This window comes from Mauremys reevesii, linkage group 3 (genome assembly GCF_016161935.1).
Source record: "Mauremys reevesii isolate NIE-2019 linkage group 3, ASM1616193v1, whole genome shotgun sequence".
NCBI classification, from domain to species: domain Eukaryota; kingdom Metazoa; phylum Chordata; order Testudines; family Geoemydidae; genus Mauremys; species Mauremys reevesii.
In genome coordinates this window covers 83357355-83382883 of record NC_052625.1, presented here as the reverse complement: position 1 = coordinate 83382883, position 25529 = coordinate 83357355, and the positions used below count along the sequence as shown (strand labels likewise).

Genomic DNA, 25529 nt, shown 5'->3' with positions numbered 1-25529 from the left:
TCTGTCAGGTCATGGCTAAGGCCCATTGGAGAGGTGGGGCAATGCAGGAAGCTTGCACTGCTGCTGTTGCTCAGGCTGTAGCTGTTCTGTGGTTAAAAAGACTTAAACCTCCAATACTGTCTGTTATCTTTCACCAGCACTAAAATTAATGTGCAAAAAGTAGCATTGTGTTGATTACATCTGAGTATGGTTAAATGATAGTGCTGAAAATACTTATGGCAGCCAGCAGTCTGTCTACGCTAGGTTCCGCAGCATTGCTGTTACTGAACTAGTACTGGCAATGGCGGGAAGTTTGCTGAAAATGTCCCTAGTATAGCTTGGCCTTAGTTAAGTGAGAGAATATTTCAGATATTGATATAGCCATGAAGGCTGGAGAGTATTTGCATCCCCTTTAGACAATGCTGCTTCTAGATTATTTAGTGCAGCTTCTTCCTTCAGCACCTGGATGGGGAAAGAGTGGCTCCTTTTCCTGGATCTTCATAGCTAAAACTGTTGCTTGGACCCAGTGCATTTCTGCAGAAACCACGTGGGTTCCTTTCAAAAACCCAGGGGCAGACCTCACCACATCACTTGGTGTAACTGCAAACAACAGTACCTGGGTGATGGAGGGGTTCTCTCAGTTCACAGGTCCAACTGTTGCTGGGTCTCTGTGGAAATGTGATAACTTCCTTTTAAGGAACTCTTTATGGTGCAATTGTATACACCAGTACGCAAACTAAAGAGATGTGTAACTCCTCTAGTGATCACAGGTGCAGCTGTGAGTGAAAAGCTCTGTTTTATGACAAACAGCTGGAATTTGAAGGACACCCACATGGCCCTAGAAAAAGTGCTTGGGAAAGCAACACTATACTTTATATACCTGTGCGGTAGTGATGGGGATAAATATTTCTATTTTTCAAAAGGTAATATCCACAGTGTAGTTCTAGATTGCTTTAAACATTTAATCTCACTTCACACTGAAGAGGGTGTTTGAAAACTGCATGTGAAGGATGTTACAACTCTGAGGAGGAAGAAAGGCTCATAGGCACCTTTCAGAGTTGTAAATTCATGTTACTTTTTGTATTCAATTTCTTCTTTTTTTTTTTAAACACTCCTGAGGTAGTTTGTAAGTCAAAATGTGAGAAATGAGTAGTGTGAAAGACAGGAATACTTGTACTTGCTTAATTAAAACCTGCAGTGAATTTCCTCACTGTTTGTGTGAGAAAGGAGGGGACAACTTTGAATAAAGTCAAAGTAAAAAGAAAAATGAGCTTGTCTTGCTGCATAAAAAATTCAGTATTGTCACCAGCAGGTTTCGGTAGAAAATCCTTTGAAATAAAAAGCCTTTGTATTAGTAGAAAAAGACAGCTGTCATTAAAGCTATGTAAATCATTTACTATGAGCAGGGGTTTCTATAAACAAAATTGGAGGTGGTTGTAGGTTTTAATTTTAACCCTTCTCCCATACTTATTTTCACAGTATATAACTTGGGTTCCTTTGCATGTTTTTAAACACAGAAAATGATGGGGGAATCCATATTTTTATTATTGTTGGCAGTTTTTAATACAGAAAAATCTGATTTCATCCCTTTCTTGTATTAAGATTGTAGTCAGTATGTATATTTTTTCCATTTAGATTAATTGATTCAAAATGAACACGCATTATAGTGACCACTTTAAAGTGTTAATCCTTTTAACAGTCAAGTTATTATAAACTTACTACATATAAATAGGGACATAATTATTTAAATGTATTCTGAAATTTAGCTTTTGAGTCTTGAAAATACATGATAGTAAAATGCATACGATTTTAAAATCAAAATACAACTGAAGCAACTAAAACAGCATGCAGAAATATGGGTCTCAGTCTTGCAGTTGGATTCATGAGGATGAACCATTGACTATACTGAAGCTTCAAGTAGGCATGGAGGTTTGCCTGTGTGGATCCAATTGCTGGATCAAGGCTGTGGGCTGCTTTTCATAGTTGTAGAGCCCCTGTTTCCACTGACTTCAGTTAGAGCTGTGGGTACTGAGGGCCTCTGAAAGTCAAGGTAGTAATCTCTATGTTGTAAACCCCCTTGGCAAAGGAAAAGTTACACACTTTTTACTCTCAATATCTATTTGAGTCCCTGTAAACAAACGCACTGAATTTTTAAAGTAGATTTTGTGTTTTTTGTATTAAAAATAAATCTGTTTATTTGAGCTTTGTTCATCTTGATTTTTCAAAGTAATACTTTTAGCATAGTTATAATGTTTTGTGCTGATATAGTGAGAACTAAAGATGGAAGACAAAGTGCATCACAAGATGGATAGGTTTTATCCCCCAGTTTAGAGATGGAAAAACAGGTTTAGAGAGTTAAGGTCTAAGATAACACAAGGAATCATTAGCAAAACTAGAAACAGAACCCCATTCATTGAACTCCCAGTTCCCTTGTCTAACCATTGAACGTTACTTCTCTCTTAATATTGTGGTTTAGAACATTTTTGTTTTTTGTTTCCTTTTTCAGATTGCTCAGAGAATTCGGCTTAAAAAGAGCAACTATGGGCATTAAAGGTTTGCAGTGGTTTGTGGCAAACGCTTGCCCTGATGCATGTACAATGGTAAATCTGAAGGAAATGGCAGAAAAATATCACATCAGTCATCCTGACTCCCCTCCTGTAATTGTGGTAGATGCCATGGGTTGTATTCGACACTGGTACACACCAGAATCCTGGGTCTGTGGTGGCCAGTGGCAAGAGTACCTTGCTAATTTGCAGGATTTTATTAAAGCTTTTATGGCAGTTGATATCAAGCTGGTGTTCTGCTTTGATGGTGTGATAGAGCAGAAGAAGAGAGACGAATGGGTCAAACGAAGATTGAAGAACAACAAAGAAATAGCCAGAATCTTTCAGTTCCTCAAGTCCTATAGACAACAACCAGGGAGAGGGATGTTCTTTATTCCTTCAGGGTTGGCAACTTTTACACGCTTTGCCTTAAAGTCTCTTGGTCAAGAAACAATATGTTCATTGCAAGAAGCAGACTATGAGGTGGCCTCTTATGGGCTGCAAAATAATTGCATGGGAATTCTTGGACAAGATACCGACTACCTCATCTATAACACCTCTCCCTATTTTTCTATTAATAATCTCTGCTTGGACAGGATGGTCACTGTTATGTACTCTAGAGAGAACCTCTGTCATGCACTGGGCCTCAACATAACAGACCTCCCTCTTTTTGCTTGCCTGCTTGGGAATGATATAGTTCCAGAAGACATTTTGGAGGGTTTCTGGCGGAAATGTGTAGCTTCATGTCCTCCAAAGAGCCAGAGCTATGACAAAAGGGCTAACATAATTCTAGCTGTAGCAAGCTACATATCAAGAATTCCATGCTCATATGGTAGCCTGAAAGACTTGGAAGAAATGCTACCTTTGGCATCAGACAAGAAATTACTTTACAGGGGAGTGGAGTCCTATCTCTTGCCTGGCCAACAGTCTCCATGGCTTCCCCCCATTGTATCAAATTCTCAAATTCTCAAGCAAGAAACAGCCATATGTCCAGATCAGGAGATCTTTCAGGTATCTCATCTCTTAAAGCTTTGCCATCACCCTTTTGCTGTAAACGTTTACTGATGTGATAATGAATGAACTCAAATATATCTTTTTTTTTCTGAGCAAAATATTTTTTTCCTTACTGAATGCTAAGGCTGATCCTGAAATGGTCGCGAGTTTTACAGGCAATGGTACTTCAAGATCAAGCTAGGAGTAGTCTTTTTCCTTGAATGTACCGAGTCTCTTTTTTGGTAACCAGAAACACAGAGATTTTTAATTCTCTAATATATTTTGTGAGACTTTTTGTTTACATGACTGTTAAATCTATGAAAGTTTATTAAGAGAAAACTTTGAGACTTCAAGAAAATGCCTTTTTAGAAATTGTGTGTAGGATGTAATTTAAGAGCCAAATTTTGTTAGGTGCCCATAGGCTTTGAACATAGGATCTCTCTGTCTACCTCTCTTGGTTAACTTAAAAAAAAAATCTCTGAGTATAATTTGAAAGTATATTTTATATTTATATTATGATTTCCATCCCAAAAGATTCCAAAGCACTTACAAACTGAAATAAAAACTATACAGTATTCACTTAGTACACTTTTAAAATGCAGCCATCACTCAGATAAAATGTAGCAACTGTTTAAAGATACACATCCACATATAATTGATTGTAATCACTCCTGTTAGAGTGGTAAGGCCAAAATGAAGAAGAATATTGTTTCTGATTGAAAGTGTGAAGGGAGTTTAGGTAGGTAAAATGTAAGTATCTAGAGCTATGTCTACACTACAGCCTATGTCAACAACACTTATGTTGCTCAGGGATGTGAATATTCCATCCCTCTGAGCGACATAAGTTACACCGACATAAGCATTCGTGTGTACAGCGCTATGTTGGTGGGAGAAGCTCTCCCACCGCTTGCTGAGGTGATTTTTTTTATGCCAGTGGGAGAGCTCTCTCTGGTCAGCATAGAGCGTCTTCACCAGATGCGCTGCAGTGGTGCAGCTGCATTGGTACAGCTGTGCTGCTGTAGTGCTGTACATATAGACATACCCGAAGTTGGAATATGGCCAGGACACCAGAGTTAACATCCCTTCTCTTACGGAACATATCATGAATCATAGAAGTGTACGGCTAGAAGGGACCTTGAGATGTCATCATGGTCATTACCTCGGTTTGATCTTTAATCTGAAAGGATGCAGTTTCCTAAGATGATGAGGTAGTGTAATAAAATCAGTTAATAAATGATAATATCTGGATGCTCCACTCAGGGGCAGCACCAATGCACCAAGCGCATGCCTGGGGCGGCAAGATGCGGGGGGGTGGTCTGCTGGTCGCTGTGAGGGCAGCAGTCAGGCAGCCTTCGCTGGCATGCCTGCGAGAGGTCCGCTGGTCCTGCGGCTTCGGTGGCAATTCAACGGTGGGCACGCCAAAGGCATGGGACCGGCAGAACTCCCGCAGGCATGCTGCCGAATCTGCGTTACCAGCGGACTTCCCGCAGGGAAGCTGTCGAAGGCTGCCTGACTGCCGTGCTTGGGGCAGCAAAATACATAGAGCCGCCCCTGGCTCCACTTAAGATTGTGGCCCTGTTGTACTTGTTTCTTTATAAACCCTAAGTAAAGAAGTCCCTGCCCCAAAGAACTTACAGTCTAATTTGTAGATAGATGGTTAGTTTTTCCATGCTTAAACACTGACAAAGCAAATACAAGTGCTCACATTTTGGAACGAACACAACTCTGCTATCTTAAATGCAAACAAGTCCACATATATACCTCAATTCCAGCCTTGTGTACATTGGCTCTCAATGCTGCTTGTCTTGAAAAGTTTGCACCTCTTGTGTCTGCCTATTTATATACAGTAGAAACATTTTTCAAGATGCAGTGTCAATTACGCTTGTATCCATGGTTAGTATGGAGCCCAGCTTGTGTTTTTACTTTTCACTGTATTGTAAATCATGGATTTCTGGTACATTGTGGCAACCAAACTTGCAATTCACAAAATTTGTGAACTCATGTCTATGCAAGCTATATGCCTAAAATAAAATGAAATGAAGTGTATTATTAGTATAGCATATTTTGTATCAAGTCCTAATCCAATTTTGTAGCATCTAAAATGGGCTACTGGAATAAAATTTATTACATCATTGAGATATAAATTGGTAAAATAGCTATAAACACCTCTTCTGGAGTAGCCATCAGCACTATGCTAATGGGTGCTGCAGATAACTGCTGAAGCAATGAGTGCTATAAAAAACCTGATGCAAGTCCTTCATTTATTGACTTAATATAGAGTTGATTTAGTAAACTGAAACCCTGTTTACTTTGTTTGGACAGTAAAGATTTTGATGTCTTTTATGCTTATCCAAAAATTTTCCTCCCCCGCTCCCTGCTGTTGTGCGGTGTGCTGTGCACTGATTGATTGCCAGTGTGTTCCTTTTAGATAGCTGCATCTCAGTGGTGGTATGTGGATCCTTTGGGATGAGAGATGCTATATAAATGTGAAATATTGCTATTGATAGGTTTCACTGTGCCTTTTATGGCCTTGTAATTTACATAGCTATTTTCTGAGTGTACAAATCGGGAAAATCATGAAAACCTGAAATGATTTTTGTAAAACAAGCTATGCTGGTCCCCTAGTCTAGCATCAGCAAAGCTTGCTTCCAAATGTGGGCCCCTGAGCTCCTAGGTAGAGACTGGAAGTGTTGCAGAAATAATGAGCGTGTCCCCTTGTTGTATGTTGCTTTCCAGTGACAGTCTTTAGGCCTTGTCTTCTGTGCTAAAAAAGGTGAGGTCAGTACTGTGTCACTGTCTGGGATTGACCTCACCCAGTTTACTGCACAGTAAAACTAAAGTACTTTGTCTTTGCTGTGTTTTCACCTTGGGATAGCTCACACGTTAATTACCCCACATTTAAAAAATACACCTTTTTTAGCAGTGAAGACAAGGCCTCAGCTGACTGAAAGAGTAGCACTGATTTTCTCTGATGGGAGTTACTGGTAGCAAAGACATTGCCACTAATTGCCATTGAGGATGGAGAGTAGGGGAATAATAGGAAGAGAATGACGGGAATCCTGGGGACTCCTCCTCTTCACAAAAAAATTACACACCAATGAGATTATATTATTTCCCTTGTCCTTAAGGCAAAATGTAGGACTCTGATAGTTTGAAATATCAGTTGTTTTCTTCCTGGGCATAATTTCACCAAGATCAGAGGAAATGTTTATTTTAAAAATAAGTTAATTTTGCCGTTTTGTTTTTTTAATTTTAAAGTAGAAAATAAATGACTTCTTCACCATTTGAACAGCTAGCTAAAGAACAACACGTCAGAGCTGAAAATTATATGGTGTACAATGTCCTCAGTAAAGGAGAAGTTGAATGCAGCAATACATTGGAAGATGAACTTGACACAGAACTTCCTGGACAGGCACTTATCTACCGTCCAGTTCGACAACATATTTATTCTGTTCTGCTGGAGTCCAGAAAAGGTAAGGGTTATCCCTGTATTCACTGCACAGTGTCAGAGACACGTAGTCTTAGGGCATGCAGATTGGACCACATACTTAATTATTTAAGAGACATGGTGAGTGAGGTAATATCTTTTATTAGACCAACTTCCGTTGGTGAGAGGGACAAGCTTTTGGCCACAGAGAGCTCTTCTTCAGGTCTGGGAAAGGTGCTCCCAGCCTCACAGCAAAATGCAAGGTGGAACAGAATGTTTAGAATAAGTAGTTAGCATATATTGTAAGGGTCTATTCAAGGTAGAGTGGCCCGTTAACACCTCTGCAGTCATAGGACAAAAAGAGTGGTTTAGTGGGTTACAGATTGTTGTAATAAGCTATAAATCTAGTGTCACTGTTCAGTCCATGATTTTTAGTGTATAGCAGAGTGATGAATTTAAGCTTCCAGGCAGGTCTTTTGAAAATGTTGTGCAGATTTCCTTTGAGGATAGGTCAGATACAGCATGATTGCTTTGTGAGAAGTGTTCACCCACAGATGATAGGGTGTTTCTGTCTTTTATAATTTTCCTGTATATGTTCATTTGAGAGCATAGTGATAGTTATTATTGGGGCATTTAGTGCACTGGATGATGTGTACCACATGTTGTGATAGGCATGTGTAGGATCCGTGGATCTTGAAAGGTGGGTGTTGATCATTGTAGCAGTAGAGATATGTCTGCAGGTTTTGCATCTTTGTTCTGGCAGGGTCTGGTATTACTTTGATGTGTCCTGGTCTGTGGGGAGCTTGCTTCTGATGACGATCTTGGAGAGGTTGGGGGGTTGTCTAAAGGCCAGAAGTGCGGGGTTCAAGAAAGATTTCTTTCTGGATGGGGATCCCATCAAGTATGGGTTGTAGTTGTTTGATGATACTCTATACGGGTTCCAGTGTCAGGTGGTATGTGACAATTAGGGCTTGTGGTCAGAGGGGGTTTCATTTTTGTATTGAAGGAGGTTCTCTTGGGGTATTTGGTTGCCCATTCCATGATGTGATCTACTTCTTTAGTGAAGTGTCCTTGTTTGGTGAAGGCAGTTTTGAGTGTGTTAAGGTGTATATCCCGGACTTTCATCTTGGAGCATATTCTTTGGTGTGTGAGTGCCTGGCTGTAGATAACAGATTTCTTGATGTGTTTGGGGAGATTACTGGATCTACGAAGGTAGGTATGGTGATCTGTGGGTTTCTTTTGTATGGTTGCATGTAGGGTTCCATTGTTGAAGCTGATTGTGGTGTCTAGGAAGTTGATGCTAGTGTGGGAGTGTTCCAGAGAGAGTTTAATGGGCAGGTGGTAGTTGTTGAAGTTGTGGTAGAAATCTATGAGGAATGTTAAGCCATCTGTCCGGAGAACGAAAATATCATCCATGTACCTTGGGTTTTGTGATGCGTTAGTCCAGCAGTTCTTCTTCAGGATGGCCCACGAAGAGGTTTGTATACTGGGGAGCCAATTGATTAATGAAATTAAATTAACAAGCAGCAGATTTAAAGCAAAAAAAGTACTTCTTCACACAAAGTACAGTCAACCTGTGGAACCTGTTACCGGGGATGTCGTGAAGGCCAAAGCAATAATGGGTTTCAAAAAGAATAGATAAGTTCATGGGGGATAGGTCCACCAATGACTATTAATCAAGATGGACTGTGATGCAACCTCATTCTCTGAGTGTCCCTAAACTCAGATTGCCAGAAGCTGGGAGTGGGTGACAGAGGATCACTCAATGATTGCCTGCTCTGTTCATTCCTTCTGAAGTACCTGGCATTGGCCACTGTCGGAAGACAGGATACAGGGCTAGATGGACCACTGGTCTGACCTAGTATGGTCGTTCTTATGTTCTTATGAATACCTTTCCCACACCTGAAGAAGAGCTCTGTGTGGCTTGAATGCTTATCTCTCCCACCAACAGAAGTTGGTCCAATAAAAGATGTTACCTCACCCACTTGGTCTTTCTAATGTCCTGGGACCAACATTGCTACAACTACACTTTGAGGACATTTTAAACTATATTTTTGAAATCTAAATTCTTTAATTCCAAATTTCAGTGGCTCACATCTGCATCACATTTAGGATAAATGCTGTGGGCAATACACATGTAATTAGTAAGGAATCAGAAATCATGAAAATTAGACTGTTGTAATGTTTCTACATACTGTTGAATTTTAGTACCTTTTAAGTTTTTCAAGTTAAAAAAATAACTCCAAGTTTTTTCGTTTATTGTTAAAAGAATACATGTGAAAGTTATTAATGATCAGAAGACTGAGCAAAACCATTTAAGTTTAGAATGTTCTAATAGGTTAAGAAATATGGGAACATTCTTTTGCTTCCATGATCATCCTAAGTCTTAATACAAGGCTTCTTCAGAGGTTAAAGTAACTATCATTTACGTACTTTAAAAAAAATAGTTATAAAATTTAATAATTTTACTCTAATTCTTTGTTTGCAAATAAAAGGAGGTTTTAGGCAATTCTTGTTATTGAGCTAACTATAAATAAAAATAAATGGAACCACTTTTGAGAATTGTATTTCTTTTATCCAGTTGTGAGTGAGAAAATATTATTTCTTTCCCTGCTGATTTAGACCCAATTCTGTAACTGGATCTGCCTATGTGGAATCCCATTGAACTCAGTGAGACTCTGCATGAGTGCAAGAGTCTACTTGTACAGATCCGAGTGGAAAATTCATGATCTTAAGTTTTCTGTTTCATAACTGTTCTATTTTTACGTGTCTTTTGCCTCAAGCTTCCAAAGGTTTTTAGACAATGGATTGAAAATGAAAAACTGTTGTTGCACTTTTATTGTGTTTTGTAATATGTTTTCTCATACTATTTACTTTGTATGGTTAGCCATGAAAGTTCAATATCAGTTAAACTAATGTTTTTATTACAGACTGAGAAATCACGTAATTGGGCACCTTACTTCCTTTGTCTACTGAAGATTGAAGTCTTACAGTAAAAGGAAAAAAATAGGAAAAAGTGACTCAGAGTTTAAAAGGCACATGGAGAGAACAACATAGGTTTCAGCAAAAATAATGCGCAACAGCCATTTTTCATTTTTCAGCCCATCGTGTCTCAGTTTTTGAGGACAATTACAGCCTGGTTGGCTTTTATTTACTCCTATGAGCAGCAGGACTTCAGTGATGTCTGCAGGAACACACACAACTAAGGGCCTGTCTACATTGGCACTTTACAGTGCTGCAGCTTTCTCGCTCAGGGGTGTGAAAAAACACCACCCCGAGCGCTGCAAGTTTCAGTGCTGTAAAGTGCCAGTGTAGACAGTGCACCAGTGCTAGGAGCCGCGCCGCTCATGGAGGTAGGTTTTTAGAGCGCTGAGAGAGAGCTGTACTGTGACTACACAAGCCATGTTAAAGCGCTTTAACAGTGTAGACAAGCCCTAAGACTAGTGTCTTTAGTTAACAGTTGCAGCTGCAGAATGGCAGACTGTTATCATACAGATTTTTGTGTGTCAAGCCAAGACAAATTTGGGGCTAATCTACACTAGAAGCACTACACTGGCACAGCTGCCCTGTGCTGCCGCAGTGTGTCTGGTGAAGACTGTCTATGCTGATGGGAGAGAGTTCTCCTGCCTGTGTAATAAATCCATCTCCCACTGACATACCACTGTCCACACCAGTGCTTAGGTCGCCGGTGTAACTTACGTTGCTCAGGGGGTGGCTTATTCACACCCCTTATTGACATAAGTTTTACCGATATAAGTGGTAGTGTGTACAACAGTGTTTCTCCAACTGGGGTCGCCACTTGCGTAGAGAGAGCCCCTGGCGGGCTGGGCCAGTTTGTTTACCTGCCCCGTCTGCAGGTCTGGCCGATCACAGCTCCCACTGGCCACGCTTCGCTGCTCCAGGCCAATGGGAGCTGCTGGAAGCGGCGCGGGCCGAGGGACTTACTGGCCGCTGCTTTCGGCAGCCCCCATTGGCCTGCAGTGGTGAACCGCGGCCAGTGGGAGCCGCGATCGGCCGGCCCTACAGACGGGGCAGGTAAACAAACCGGCCCGGCCCACCAGGGGCTTTCCCTACACAAGCAGCGACCCCAGTTTCAGAAACACTGGTGTAAAAGCTGTTGGTGTGGCAATTCATAATTTAAAATAAGAACATTAGAACGGCCAATACTGGGTCAGACCAAAGGTCCATCTAGCCCAGTATCCTGTCTTCCAACAATGGCCAATGCCAGGTGCCCCAGAGGGAATGAACAGAACAAGTAATCACCAAGTGATCCATCCCCTGTCACCCATTCCCAGCTTCTGGCAAACAGAGGCTAGGGACACCATCCCTGTCCATCCAAGCTAATAGCTATTGATGAACTTGTCTTCCATGAATTTATCTAGTCCTTTTTTAAACCCTGTTATAGACAATACAGCATTGTTTTTCCAGAAATTATTTTAGAGCTTTAAGGAAAGATTGTTGGTGTTCATCACTTACCAATTTCTCCCTCAAACAATGCCATCAGATGGCCTGTTCTGTTCTGTAAATGTGATTTTTCTTAAAATCTCTCAGTTTAAAAAGAGAAGTGGGAAGGGAGCAAATAAAATCATTTAGCTAGTATTATATTGTTTTATTAAATATTGTACTTAATTTTTTTGAATCCTTAAAATCCATCAGGTTGACATTCCTGTCATAGAAATTGGCCTTTTCTTTTTGCAGTCATCTGACATTCGTTGGTTTCTTTTAATTGCTAGATATTTTTGAAAAATAGCTCAGAATAGATGAAAATGTCACACAAACTGCTGCCTCAGGGCTCCTTTCCTTCCCGTCCCCCCGAAGCTCCTCAGGATTGAGAAAGGTGCCTAAGGGAATTGAGAGTTCAGTAGGAGTTGGGGGCCTAGCTACCTTTAGATCCTTTAATCCCCACTTTAATAGACCATGACGTTTTCCCCTCAGGCTCTGATCTTGCAAACACTTAAGCCCGTGCGCACCTTTACTAATGTGGCTGCTCATGAGTAAAGTCAGTCACACAAATCCTGACGCGTTTGCAAGATAGAGGCCATATTTTGAGACTCATTAAAAAGTACGGGCTTGATTGTGGTCTTGCCCATGACAGCAGGTATTGGCTAAAGTTTTAAAAGAAAGGTATTTCATTTGGCTACATTAGTTCCTTAAATATAATTTAGCAGACATACTCCCTATACAGCATTGAGCTTTTATCATCTTTCTTTTAATAATATCTTAATAATACTACTGAAAAAAGTATTTTAGACAGAGGAAAAGTTAATAGTGGATAATGCTTCTGTTAACCCCATCTTGATCACCCAATTTGATTATTTTTTTTAATAATTCTGAACAAAGCTGGAAGTTATGTTTTAGAATTCGCTCATTACATGGAAACATCTGCACCTGTATTGCTATTGCTAATTTTAAAAGTATGTAATGTGTCATAAATACTTGGCTGACTCCTAGAGATCATGGAATTACTCCCAGTTCTAAGCTTAGCCTGCCAAACTGACCCTCACTTTGACACTGCCAAAAGACATCTGTGTGGAGGATTCTGTGCTTGTTGTCACCAATATGCACTCAGTAGGGCTGAAGTGTTCACAGATGTGAAGGAGTATATGTAACATAACATAATTTATAGAAGTCTAAAGTTATGCATGTTGCACACGGGTCCTATCCAATTTGGAATTTTGTTTATACTAATAGACAAAAGTAATTCACAGATCATTCACAAAAATGTTTATTTTTTTTTAAATAGCTGCCATTTTCCACTCCAGATGTGTCTGGTTTTCAGAGGTGATTTCTGTATATCATGCAGAACTACTTTGGAAATGTAGTCTGGGATTATCAAAAGTTTCTAAGGGAGTTGGGAATTTAATGGGATCCCTCAGGATCGAAGGAGCAATCATTTTAGATTATGGTATAAGATTTGAGGTGAATATGAGGTCACCCAATATTCACATTGAGTTCTTCCATGAAAATCTCTCTTTATTAATTCTTAACTTGCTGTATTTTGGAATCATACTCAAAAGAGAAGCACTAATGCACAATTTCAGTGAACGTTTTACTTGATCAAAGAGAAATCAGCAGGGTGTTTTTTTTTCTTCAAATGTCACTCAGGTGTTACATTTTGATCTTTGAGTGGTAAAGAATTTAAAATATATTCCTTTGAATGGCTCACTTCCTGGCACACTGGGAGCCATGCTGCTTAAAAAGATTTGTCATCAGTGTTTTGCCAGGATATGTAGTAGATGTGAACAAAGGTAATATGAATGTCTTGTTGGCAGGCAGAGGCTTTCTGTCTTGTGGCATTTAAGGAGTTTGTCTAATTAGTGCAGCAGGTTTTATTATGCCACCTGAGCTGTAGCCAGGATGGACCCTTGTTTCCAGTATTGGGGAGAGACTGAATTCGACATTCACAGCCCTGTCCTGTTCCTGTTGCATTGCTATGTTGTCAGTTGTATAGAATCATGCTTTTAACAGTCATTGTTTGTTTGACTACCTCACTTGAATAATCGTGTATTTATATAATTGATGCATTGTCATCACCAAGATGTTGTGATGTTTTGTAAATATATATATACACATGTATATACAGATACAAACTTATACATAAATATAATAATAATAAAGCTTTACTATGACTACTCTCTCCTTTTTGGTATGTTAATGCTTGAGCAGCGTAAGTACCAGAAAAATGTTCAGTGTAAAAATAGTTTATTTCACCCAAATTTAGAACCGAATGACACTTTATAATCTCAATTATAACACTTTTGTAATCCAGCATCTCAATTTTTATTAAAGCATCCTGACTTGCTCAGAACTTTTTTTTTTAAAAAGACAAATACAAATTTCAGAACTCTTTTCAAAAAGTGACACTAGAATACTAAGTTGACATTCCGGTTAATGAAAGATTATTATTAACATTATTATTCCAAAACATTATTATTCCAAAACAGGATATTAGACTGTTCAGCAATTCAATTGCTATACAATTTCAGGGTATCTTTCATGTAGGATTTTTTTTATCCTCTAACATCTGCCCAGAGATTGACTAATTTGTCGTCTTCATATTGGAACACAGAAATGAAAATTCAGAGCATGCTCCACTGAGCTGTATGAGATGGTTGTGATGCAAGCAAATTCTGGACCAAAAGGGAGAGCACCATGTACAGGGGGAATAATACTAATTTTAGTATTTGTTCACAATGATGGGAGGTGATCCGGAAAAGTTTCTATAAATCAAATTACAACATGAAGATGATAGAATTAGGATACTTTTCAAAATAATTATTGTATTGTTTAAAAAAAAAAGCTTCAAGTAGTTAGAGCATGAAAATAGCAAATGTAACATTTAAATGCTTTTAGGGGAAAATGGATATAACTATTTCCATATCAGAAAAAAAGGGCAAGTCCTGCCAGGTAATAACTAACAAATCTAGTAAAATATGTAGGAATGTGTGCTGGGCAAAAGAGGCTTCTGGGACCTCCAGCAACATCAGGAAGCATGGACATGCCCAATACTACTAAGGTAAAAAATAAGCAAGAAAAAAAACTTTATTTTATTTTGGGGGGGACCAAGAGACTTTTCAGACCTTCTTTATACAACATAACTCAAAAAGGACAAATGGCCATTTCCCCTCTCCTCACAAATGATTTGCCTTTAAACTGGGATTTTCAAAGGGTCCTGAGAGAGTTAGGCACCCAGCTCCCATCAGATTTCAATGGTAGGTGGGCATGAAAGTCAATGGGAAATGGGGGTCCTAATTCCCTTAGGCCCTTTTTGAAAATCTCAGCCTCAGTTGCTAGCTACCTCAATCATTACATCAAGCATTTTTGAAAAATATACTTTGGGATGAGATCCTCAACCCCCATTCTGGTCCCTTTACAGCAGGTGAGAGGACTGGAGTGGTATAAAGGGGCCCTAAAAGCCGTGGTCCTAGCCATAGGAGGATTCCCCTGGTGCAGATAGCTGTATAGGCTGCCCTGTAATGACCCCTTGCAAGACTGACATAGCATGTGTGCCAGAGTCAGGTCTGGGAGCCGGCAGGGAATGTTAGGGGCAGGACTGGAGCATGCAGCATAGTGGAGAGTCTGGGCTGCATAGTGGTCTGTCAGGCAGCCTCGGGAGGCTGACATAACATAGGTTTCCAAGACTTGCTAAGTTACACTGAAGGGCAGCCCAGGATGAGAAGGGCACAAAAAGCTAACTTAGCCCCTCTTCCTCATTGCCACATACACAGCTCAAAATTTTGCCTTGAGTTTTCAGTTGCGGTTCCAGCGCTGAACTCTTGCCATAATGTATAACTAAACCTATAGCCATTTGTTCTGATCACTTGTGAAAAGATGCTCTAAACTGTTTCTTGTATTTTTAAAGTATATGAGCAACCAGCTGTAATGTGGTACTTACTAATGCTTTGCAATCCCCTCCCACCACTCTTCTCAACCCTTATGTGAACATCAGTACTCGTACTTGGTTTATTGATCAAATTGTCTATTCTTTAGACACCTGTGGAGCCTATCCTATAGTAAAGGAGTGGTTTGTGTACTTTGGGAATCCAATGGAGCAACCAGACCTTGTACAACCTATACAGCTTGACATCCCAGGTAAAATAAAATATCATCTTTATATTTAACTCTGAACTGATTAATGATATTATTTGAATATTTGGTTACAAATCTGTTTAGAAAATCTTTCATCAGATATTTGGTTGTGCAGTCAAAGAGGACTATGAAAGACCAGTTGTTAAAATGTTAGTGCTGTATCTCCATAACTGCTTGGAATTGCACTGTGTTTAACAGTTTTAATCTCAGAATTTCATATTATACTGTATTAAATTAAAATGTTACACAGTACTTGAGAAATTGACATTTGAAACAGATGTGAACAATTATTTAAAGAGTTTCAAAGGTATATTGCATTTGAGGACAAGGAAGCGAAAAGAGGCTGTTATACCAAACATCTAAACATTGTCCCATTTTCAAAAAAATGTAATTGGACCTCCTATGTGGTGCCTGTGAGTTTTTTTTCTACTATTTGTGGCCCATACACTGTCTGCTTTCAGTGTTTGCACTGCTTTGTTTCTTCTCTGTCTTTATTTTGCTTTTTAAGAAAAGGGACACATGCACTACCAGCATTTCAGCTATTTCATTGTGATTGTAATATTAAGAGGACCGTTTTACATTTATAAAACATTTTTCATCCAAATGTTTTACACTTTATTGGTAACTACATGATTGAATATATACTAATTCATATACTACTGTATATGAATTGCCTGTCTACCACCGCAGTGCAGTTACACCTGGGATTGAATGTGACATCTTTTTAGCAGCACACAGCTGCACTGTAATAGTTTAGGATAGGAAGGTAACAATACCATATCCAGTTGCACTCTCAGAGGGAATTCAGATTGGCCAAAAACAGTTACACTAAAAATATTTTGGGATAAATTTCAGCTAGGTAACACCTTTACCCATATAACAAGTGTGTCAGGAGCTCAGGTTTATCCCACTCAAAATGTGGCATCCCCTAATAAAATACCAAACTTTGGTCCCAACCCCCAATCCTTTGGCAGTGAGCTATGTACAAAGGGACCCCTGCAGAGCTTATTACATGACTGGGGCCTATATTGTAATAATAAAGCTGTGATGAAAATGACCAAATGCTAGTAAGTTGGCCCTTTGGTCCGGTTTCAGACCTGAAATGAGCAGGTGCAATTCCCATTGACTTTAATGGGTGTTGTGTCTGCTTACCTCATGGATAATTTGGTCCTTAATTCTTAGTTCACATAATGGAGGGGAAAAATGCACAGCCATCATGAGTTAAGGAGGGGATTATGAGTCATTGACTAATGTGCCATTTTTTTTCTATTTGTGTCATTATTTTAAAACACAGAATATTTATGATAGCTTGCCTCTTTCTGGAATTAGCAAGTGCTCCCATGAGCTGTTTGGTACCACAAACTGCTGTTACTTTTCTGATTGCATGTGTGTAATTGGTTGTGTTTATTTTTTCTATTTTGGTTCTTTTTAAAATAAATAGTATATAGGAATGTGCCTCTGAGCTAGCTTGACTATCACACAATCCAGTAAAGGAAATAACTGGTAAGACCTACCTTTTTCCCTCAAGTCCTTTTAAGATGATATAAGAAGATGCCCATTAAATCTGGTGACCTTTCTATTTGTTCCAGGACCCCTAATCCCAAATTCACATTTTCTGTGCTGCCACTGCACTCCTAAACATGTAGAATTTGAAAAGCATGTACTACTTATATGCCCTTCTTCACAGTATCTGAGCACCTCAAAATCATGAATGTATTTTATTCTTACAACACAGCTGTGAGGTAGGAAAGTATCCCTATTTTACAGGTGGGTAACTAAGGCAAAGGATATTAAATTACTTGCCCAAGGACACAAAGGAAGTTTGTAGCTGAGCTATCAACTGAACCGAGGTTTCCTGAGTCCAAATCCAGTATTCTGTCCTGGAGACTGTCCTTCCTACTCTAGGAATCTAGTGATGTAATGATTGCATATTCAAATACAGATGATAGGGGAATTCAGGAGAAGGGCAGCTGGCTGGGGTATGAGATGGATCCGGAGATGCCTAGGATAATATGAAGCCATGGTATAAAAAATCAGTTGGTCTGTCTTATACCGCTTTCACTTTATTTCCTTTGCGTTTGCATTTACAGAGCACCACATCTTCACGTATTGGTTTTAAAAAATTGTTTTTAAAATGCAGTGCGGGAGTAAAATCTTAGACCCAAATCTGTCCCGAACACTCAGTCTGAGTACTATGGTTAAATCTTCCCTTCCAGGTGGTAGAGTGAGGGAAGAACTTACATAAAATGGCAGGTGCTCTGGATACAACCTTCACCTTTGTGTTGAGAATAAGCATGAATAATTTAATTCCAAAATATAGTTTTAAAAGTATGTGCAACCTAAAAGTGGAAGTTTATTCATCCCTAATAACTACTGACTTACAGAGCAGACTATTACAGAAAAGGTGGATGACTTCTGGTGTTTATTTTTAGTGCTGTGTTTTCATTCCTTCCAAGAACAAATATTTTTCTAAATTTTTTGAAGTCCATATTTGTATGACTTAAATTCTCTCATGCAGTTTTTATTTTCCACTGCATGACTGATTCACCAAATAAGGATGTCAGCAGCACATCACAGTTTTCAAATGGGAATCTTATTTGGAGATAAATGTAAGGATGTTGTTATAGGAAGTTAGAATTCAAATCTGAAAATCAAAGTCAGACCAACAAAAAAGAAGAAATCTTGATAGAAGCTATTATTTGAACCACAGGCATTTGTAATATGTGTGATGGGTTTTGGTTTTTTGTTTGTTTGGTTTTGGTTTTCTGCTGCAGATTCTGATAAAAATATGTATCTTTCTGGAAAATTTTATATTATGTAAACATTTCATCACTTTCTCTAAAAGAAGAGAAGTGCTATACTGGCACTAGAAAAGGTTCAGAGAAGGGAAACTAAAATGATTAGGGGATTGGGGCACCAAATCCCTTGCTGCCAACCCAAAGCACCCTCCTACACCCCAAACCCCTCATCCCCAGCCCCACCCCAGAGTCTGCACCCCCGGACAGAACCGTCACCCCCTCATACCCCTGCCCCAGCCCAGAGCCCCCTTCTGCACTCCGAACTCCTCAGCCCGAGCCTGGAGACCCCTCCTGCAGCCCAAACCCCTCATCCCTGATCCCACCCCAGAGCCCGCACTGTCATCTGGAGCCCTCACCCCCTCTCACATCCCAACCCACTGCCTCAGCCTGGAGCCCTTTCCCACACTCTGAACTCCTCGTTTCTGCCCACTTCCCCCACCACACCCCGGAGCCCACACCCTCAGCTGGAGCCATCACCCCCTCCTGCACCTCAGCCCCCTGAGCCAGCCTGCTGAAAATGAGTGAGTGAGGGTGGGGAGAGTGAGTGATGGGGGTGGGGGGATGCGGTGAGCGGAGGACGGGGCCCTGGATCAGGGGTGGGGCAAGGGTGTTTGGTTTTGTATGACTAGAAAGTTGGCAATCCTAGGATATACAAATCTATTTAAAGAAAATGCAGGTATATTTAATGTATATGTTCTGGCTTCCAGAAATAATCTAACAAACAAGATGCTGATAAAACATTTATAACAGAGGTTAGATTTGATAACAGAGAAGTGAAGTGCATTAGGAATGAGTTTGAAAATATCCTTATCTCCTGAAGATGGCTGATCCATTTGATGTATTCAGGGTCTGTAGTTTATTGTCACAGACATATTCTGATGCTGCTTTTCATTTTGTTGCCAAAAATATCTCAGATACTGCAGATGAATTTAAATATAAGTCATTTCATATTGGACGAGCCTGGATGTACTTTCATTGTTCCAATCATTGGTTACTACAGGAATATGTAATGGATATACTTGGTTTCAGAAGAGGGTAATTCAAAGATTTATTTTAAAGAGTCAGATTTAACAAATTTTCTAGCTTGCAGTAGTAAACCTTTAAAAGTGGCAAAGATGATTGACAGGTTAATGTTAAGCATTCCTGATAAGCAGTCTTCTAAATCTCTTCTTATAGTTGTTTCTTCATATACATGTAAAATAGCTAAAATGTTTGTTTTATTGTATTTTTATAATTATATTTATATCATTCTTTACTATAAAGCCACGTCTCAACTCACATTATTTATTTCTTCAGGTTGAGAAGCTGCATTTTTTAATTTTAAACTGTGCAGCTCGTATATTACACATACAGTGCTTGTACCATGTGGTGATGTGACGTAGGTTGGTGTAAATTTATACAGCAGCTTCATGTAAACCTAGAGTTTAATGACACTGAAGTGTTAATGCATTCCACCAGTTTGTGTCTGAATGCATTACTTGCTTCTTATAAATCAATTATTGAAGCTCAGCCAACCAAAATAAAGACTTACTACGCATGTGAGGTTTTCTTGTTTTTTATTCATACGTGATCATATTTAAATACAACATTTATTCTAGCACATGAATTAAAAGGGAAAATTAATTTGATCAATGATCTTTTCACATGCTGACTAAAAAGTATCTTTCTTGTTAGAAAAGTATCAATTCATAACCCTGTGGTGACCAGGCCACTCATCTTGGTGATATTCTCACTCTAGGAATGCACAAGGAGTATAAGCATGAGTACTCCTAAATTTAGTTCTTCACACAATTTTATTGCATAATAAAAGAAGACTGAAAATGACAAAAATCTTGTAGACTTATAGGGCATCTTTCTTTGAGGTACATAAACTTGTAATTGTTAAATCTCAGATAGGACAGTTAATTTTCCCCTGAAGAATCCAGCTAGTAGCAACTGCCCAAGCAGCAATTCTGATTTTTTTTTCCATTTTGTTTCTTAAATAATTTTTCCAAAAGTGAATCAGAGGATTTGTCCATGGCACCACAGTCCGAATTACAGGAGTGTGAATTGTAGAGCTCTCTAATATGTTGAATTCTAACTGTCCAATCTGGATTTCGCTGGCACAAACTAAAAGGTACCTGGTTTGTGTTGCTGTAGTCCCATTTCTAACATGTTGTGCTCTAAGTGCCCCATGTAGATCCTGCTGGGACAGACTAAAAGGTACTTCGTGCACATTAATGTCATCCTTTTTCAAATGGGACTATGTCAACACAAACTAGGTATCTTTTAGTTCACACTAACAGAGTATACATGGGGCAGTTAGAGCGTGGTACGTTCACGTGCACTACAATTCACACTCTTGTAATTCAGATTGTGGCGCTGTGTAGATAAGCCCTTAATAAGAATATCCAGAAGTATTAGAAGAAAAATACATTTTTCTTCCATATCCAAGTAAACCTCTCTCTTTCCTTAGGAATGTATTATAGTTATTGTTAAATAGTCAGCGTAGTCTAGTGGCAGCATAGTCTAGTGGTTAGAACAAAGAACTGGAAATCATTATTTCGATGTACTAATCTTGGCTTTGCCATAAACTGTTGGTGAGACCTTAGGCAAGTCATTAAACTTTGCTGCATTTCAATTTACTTGTCTGTCAAATGAGGGTTATATAATAGCTAACGCCTAAGAGCATCGTGAGTTTAATTACGTGTAAAATGCTTGGAGATCCTTGGATGGAAGTATTATTATAGGGTGGTAGGTTCAATTAGAAGATAGAATTATGTTTCCTTTACAAGTACAAATAACTTATAATTCACAAGTCCCTCTTCTTCCCACTGCACATGTGGATTTTAAATTAATGATGGAATCAGCAATCTTTTACAGAGGAGATATATTGATTTTTGTGCTGAGATTTTTTATTATTTTATTATTTATTTATTTCATTTATTTATTAAAATAAATTTATTATTTTATTATCTACGCTCTTGAAATAAAATTCACTTATAAAATCTTAGAAATTAGAGATGAAAGAGATTACTTTCTATTAACTGACTCTTGGAGTATGTCTGCCTGTCCAGAGGGCAGTTGCATAACTATTTCATCTTTATTTCTTCCCCGCCTCCCCCAAGTTACTCTCTCTGGTTGCTCTTCTGAACTCTCTCCGGTTTGTCAACTTTTTTTCTGACGCAGCGATTCCCAGAATTGGACTCAATATTCTAGGTCTCATCAATACTGTATAAAGTGACACGATCACTTCTGTTGTCTGTGATGCTAATTAATTATTCTTTTTGCTAATTAATATCAAACTATTAATGTTTTCCTGAAGTGTATACATATTTTTCCTACAAAGTGATTTGAAAACTGAAAAATCACCATTTATTTGGTACGGTAAAAGCAAAGAACTTTGTCAAGGTTGCATGAACAGTTTTTTTTTCCTGTGATTGACTTCTGTTGATGGGAACCATAGTCTTGAGAATATTAAAGTAAACATTCTGGAGAGTGAGGGAGGAAAATATTTAAGGATTTGCTTTTTAACTTCTCTTTCTCTAGGCACAGTACCATTTGGTTAATGGCTTTCTTTGCTAAATAAACACATCAGCCATCTAGATCTCAGCACCTTGACACTTTAATCACTTGTTGCCAAGTGGCCCTAATTGTAGAATGCAGCTGCTGCTCATCATAAAGGAAGATGTGTTACCAAATGTAGCTTTGTCTGTCCAGTCTTAAAACTAGCACCTCTCTGTTTATTCAACAACAAAAGCAACATTGCTTTACAGTAGGTGTGTATCATTAATTGGGATTTTTCGGTGCAGCTGTCTAGATATCCACCTGGCATTTCACCCACAATATTATTTATTTTGACAGTGGATTAAATGTAATGTAAGTGGAGCGCTCCAAAGTTCCATTGAAAATAATAGGAGTTAGGAGCCTTTGTGGATCTCCCTAGTTACCATACTGAAGAGTCCACTAAAAATGCCTAGATTGGTATAACATGATATATAATTAGTCTCATAACGCGTGTGTGTTTAGTAGTAGTGATATTATCATACTGTACTCTAGGAGAATAAATAAGCCCTGGTGGGTTTGATTTAGCTCTGGACTATGCCACTGGACCTAATGCAGGGGGCTGACAGTAGTGGAGTGCTCAAGAGGAGTGGCTGTGGCAGAAGTTACCTACAACCACTACTCTGCCAGGGGAATACCAGTGTCATTCCTAAAAGTAGGTGCTGGCCCAGAGAGCGGCATGACCACGGTTCCTAAGGACACACTGATTTACCACCTGGGGGACATGCTGATTTCTATCAAACCCCTGTTTCAGGTTAATACTGACCTCTCCTTGTACACTGGAGCTCTTACGGGAAGGGCAGTAGTGCAGACAAAGCCTGCTGTCCCAAGGGATAAATCCCCTTTGGCTCAGAGTTGCCTACACTACCCGGGTATAAAAGTGTAACTCTCTTCAATGAAACTTGTTTAGATTGCAACCCTCCCCTCCCCCCTTTTTTTCCCCCACAAAACCAAACTTTGTTCCTTGCAAACTTAAAGAGAAGAACAAGTGTTTCCTCTTAATGTTTAATTCAGTGGTTCTCAGCCCATGGGTCACTTGCGGCACAATCAGCACACAGCTGAGGCCCATATGACATCGTCAGGTTTCATACGGTTAGTATATATATTGTGTGGATGTGGCCCACATAATACACAGAGAGCTGCATGTGTCCCCCACAGTGATAAATAGATTGAGAACCACTGGTTTAATTTAATAAGCAAAGCTTGTCCTATCTTCCTATTGCAAAGATAAAATAGTGGATTTCTTTTGTAGGTGGAACACCTAGTTTGAGAACATTGTGGCTCACTAAAGGACCAGAGGTGCAAACACTACGGTATAGCATGTTTCTGGCATGCTTTCACCTTCAGGACATGGTGGAGGAGTTCCAGTTGCTGGATGCACCTGTTGCGGCTGTCTGCTGTCTGCTGATTTACCTTACCCTGCAGGTAAAGTGAATGGTTACTATATAACCAGCACTTGCTGCTCACACTTGTGTCAATTTATCACTCCATCTTTAGCTCAAGCATCGTTGATTACATTAATAGTACTAAATTACAGTAGTTTTTATTACTCCAGTTAACTCGTGTCATCCTGTCTGAGAAAATAGTGTTTCCTAAATTATACATCTTAATTTTTGAATGCCTCTGGCAAAAGACCTTTGTGCATCCTCATGAAAAATAACTAACTAAAAATGTAATCTTAGGATTTTCCCCCTATACCTGGCTCTGTTTGTAAATTATGGCTGTTCTTTTTGTGTTTCTTTCATGTCATGATATTTTAAAAAAGGAAAAGAAAAAAAAACAAACTTTAACAGCGACTGACTGTTCTTATGGCTACTCTAGGCCTTCTCATCAGCTCCCATGACTTCTTCACACCACCCGTTGTCAGCTCCCCCAGTTCAAAGCCAGGATGAGTGGGCATAGCAATTCTCACATGCAAATACAAATTCTTATCTGACTGTAATAAGAAGTCAGGTACATATTTCTGCTTTTACTCTAAAATATTCGCTGCATATGTACCTAAAAGAATGAAAACCAAAAGAAACTTAGAACTGAATATATTAATTCATTGTTTCCATTTCCAAGAGATTTTTAACACATTCTTCACAATTTTAGTCACCTTTTAAAATAGTGAACTCACAAATATATCTTGCTTTATTAGTGCAACAAGAAAATATTGGATTCATCTAATTTGATTAGATTTTCTGTTATTTCCTGTTACTGTGAACTCTCTTTTGATTAAAATATAATTTGTTTTCTCAGACTTCCGTTTTCTCAGCAGTGGGCTTTTATTTGTATGTGAAAATAGGATCTTCCTAATTTTCTCATACTCTCCTCAGCCACATGAATTAACCCAAACTAAGATTTCTTCTTTTGGAAAGAACATGTGGGAATTGTACAAATGTGTGCCATAACCACTTTTTCCCTTCCTTTAACTAGTTGCATTTACAGCACAGATTCTTAATGAGAAAGTATAAAGGCACATGCTTAAGTGCTTTGCTGAATTGGGGCTGACATGATTTTGACTGTGTTAACTATGTATCACTCTATCCTGGATACCCTTCATACATTGCATACTAATATCTGTAGGGGTTTTTTAGGGTAGGACTAAAGGATGAGATAGCAAAATAATCTCTGAAGAAATTTGGGCTCCCCTTCCTCTTGGTCAGGAAACACAATTTAAAAAAAAAAAAATCAGGTGTCACAGTTTGTGTTAACTGCACCTTTGACCCCCCACCTCCGGGTCTTCTTTGAGGGCAGCCTCTTTAGGTTTCCAGGTCCCAGCTGTTCCCCTATTTTGGGCAGATACCTGTGTCTCCTTGCCTCAGACTGAAGGTTTAGGCTTATAGTCCCTCTGCACCTCACTGTAGTTTCCCCACCAGGTCAAACTGAGGCCTGGCACCTCTGGTTAACCTCTCTCTAGGGGCTATAACAGTATATACAGTTTATCAAAAAACCTTAATGAAGCAAGCACATTATTCTTAAAATAAAAGTATTACAGAGAAAACATATAAAAAAATGTTCCCATGCACATGCTAAAAGCTTATGAGAGGTCATCCGTCATTTATGGGGCCCTACTAGACCAAAGTCTTTCCAACCCTTCTCTAAGGGTTGGGGCCCTTGGTTAGGAGGTCCTGTCCGTTTGTTGGATCAGAAAGAAGCCCTGAGCCAGTGTTAACCCAGCTTTTTATCCAAAAGTCTTTTCTTTGTCTGATGATCTCTAGGCAGTTCAGTTTGAACCAGTATATGTGAACCTCCCCAGGTGGTGGTATCTCTCTGGAGGTGTTACAACCTGAGTGATTTGTCTTAATCACATCCCGGTGTTTTTGGTTTCTGGAGAAGTTGTAACGTTCTCCTCATAGTTGTATACACAAACAATCCCTAACTCACAGTGATACGTAAACTTAATATAATATTCTGTCCCCCTGGGTTTGCAATATCTGTCACATCTCCCTTATAAAGAGGTTTGTGTAACAGGGCTGCTTGACCAGCATCCTAGGGAAACACATGGACTTATTCCTTCAATGGCGTTTCTGCCATTACCTTGCCTAATTTGATTTTTCAACTATTCATGTAATAAACATTTTGCTGACAAGCCAGTATACATCATTCATAAATCTGTACAGTCATTTCACAACCATACCATATATTTTCTTTCTTTGGAACCTATGGGGCAGT

General features: G+C 39.1%; 1 protein-coding gene across 9 annotated transcripts in view; it reads left to right on the top strand.

Moving 5' to 3' along the window:
• Window positions 1-25529, top strand: part of FAM120B (family with sequence similarity 120B) — a 101908-nt gene that overhangs the window by 2846 nt on the left and 73533 nt on the right. For 8 of the 9 annotated variants that reach the window (XM_039532218.1, XM_039532219.1, XM_039532214.1 and 5 more), the window contains exons 2-5: window positions 2486-3533; window positions 6808-6988; window positions 15433-15534; window positions 23125-23297. In XM_039532218.1, the coding sequence (XP_039388152.1) occupies window positions 2520-3533; window positions 6808-6988; window positions 15433-15534; window positions 23125-23297 (1470 nt within the window). In that variant the 5' untranslated portion in view covers window positions 2486-2519. Of the gene's footprint in view, window positions 1-855; window positions 903-2485; window positions 3534-6807; window positions 6989-15432; window positions 15535-23124; window positions 23298-25529 lie in introns of those variants that run through there. The other variant, XM_039532217.1, reaches the window with a different exon arrangement.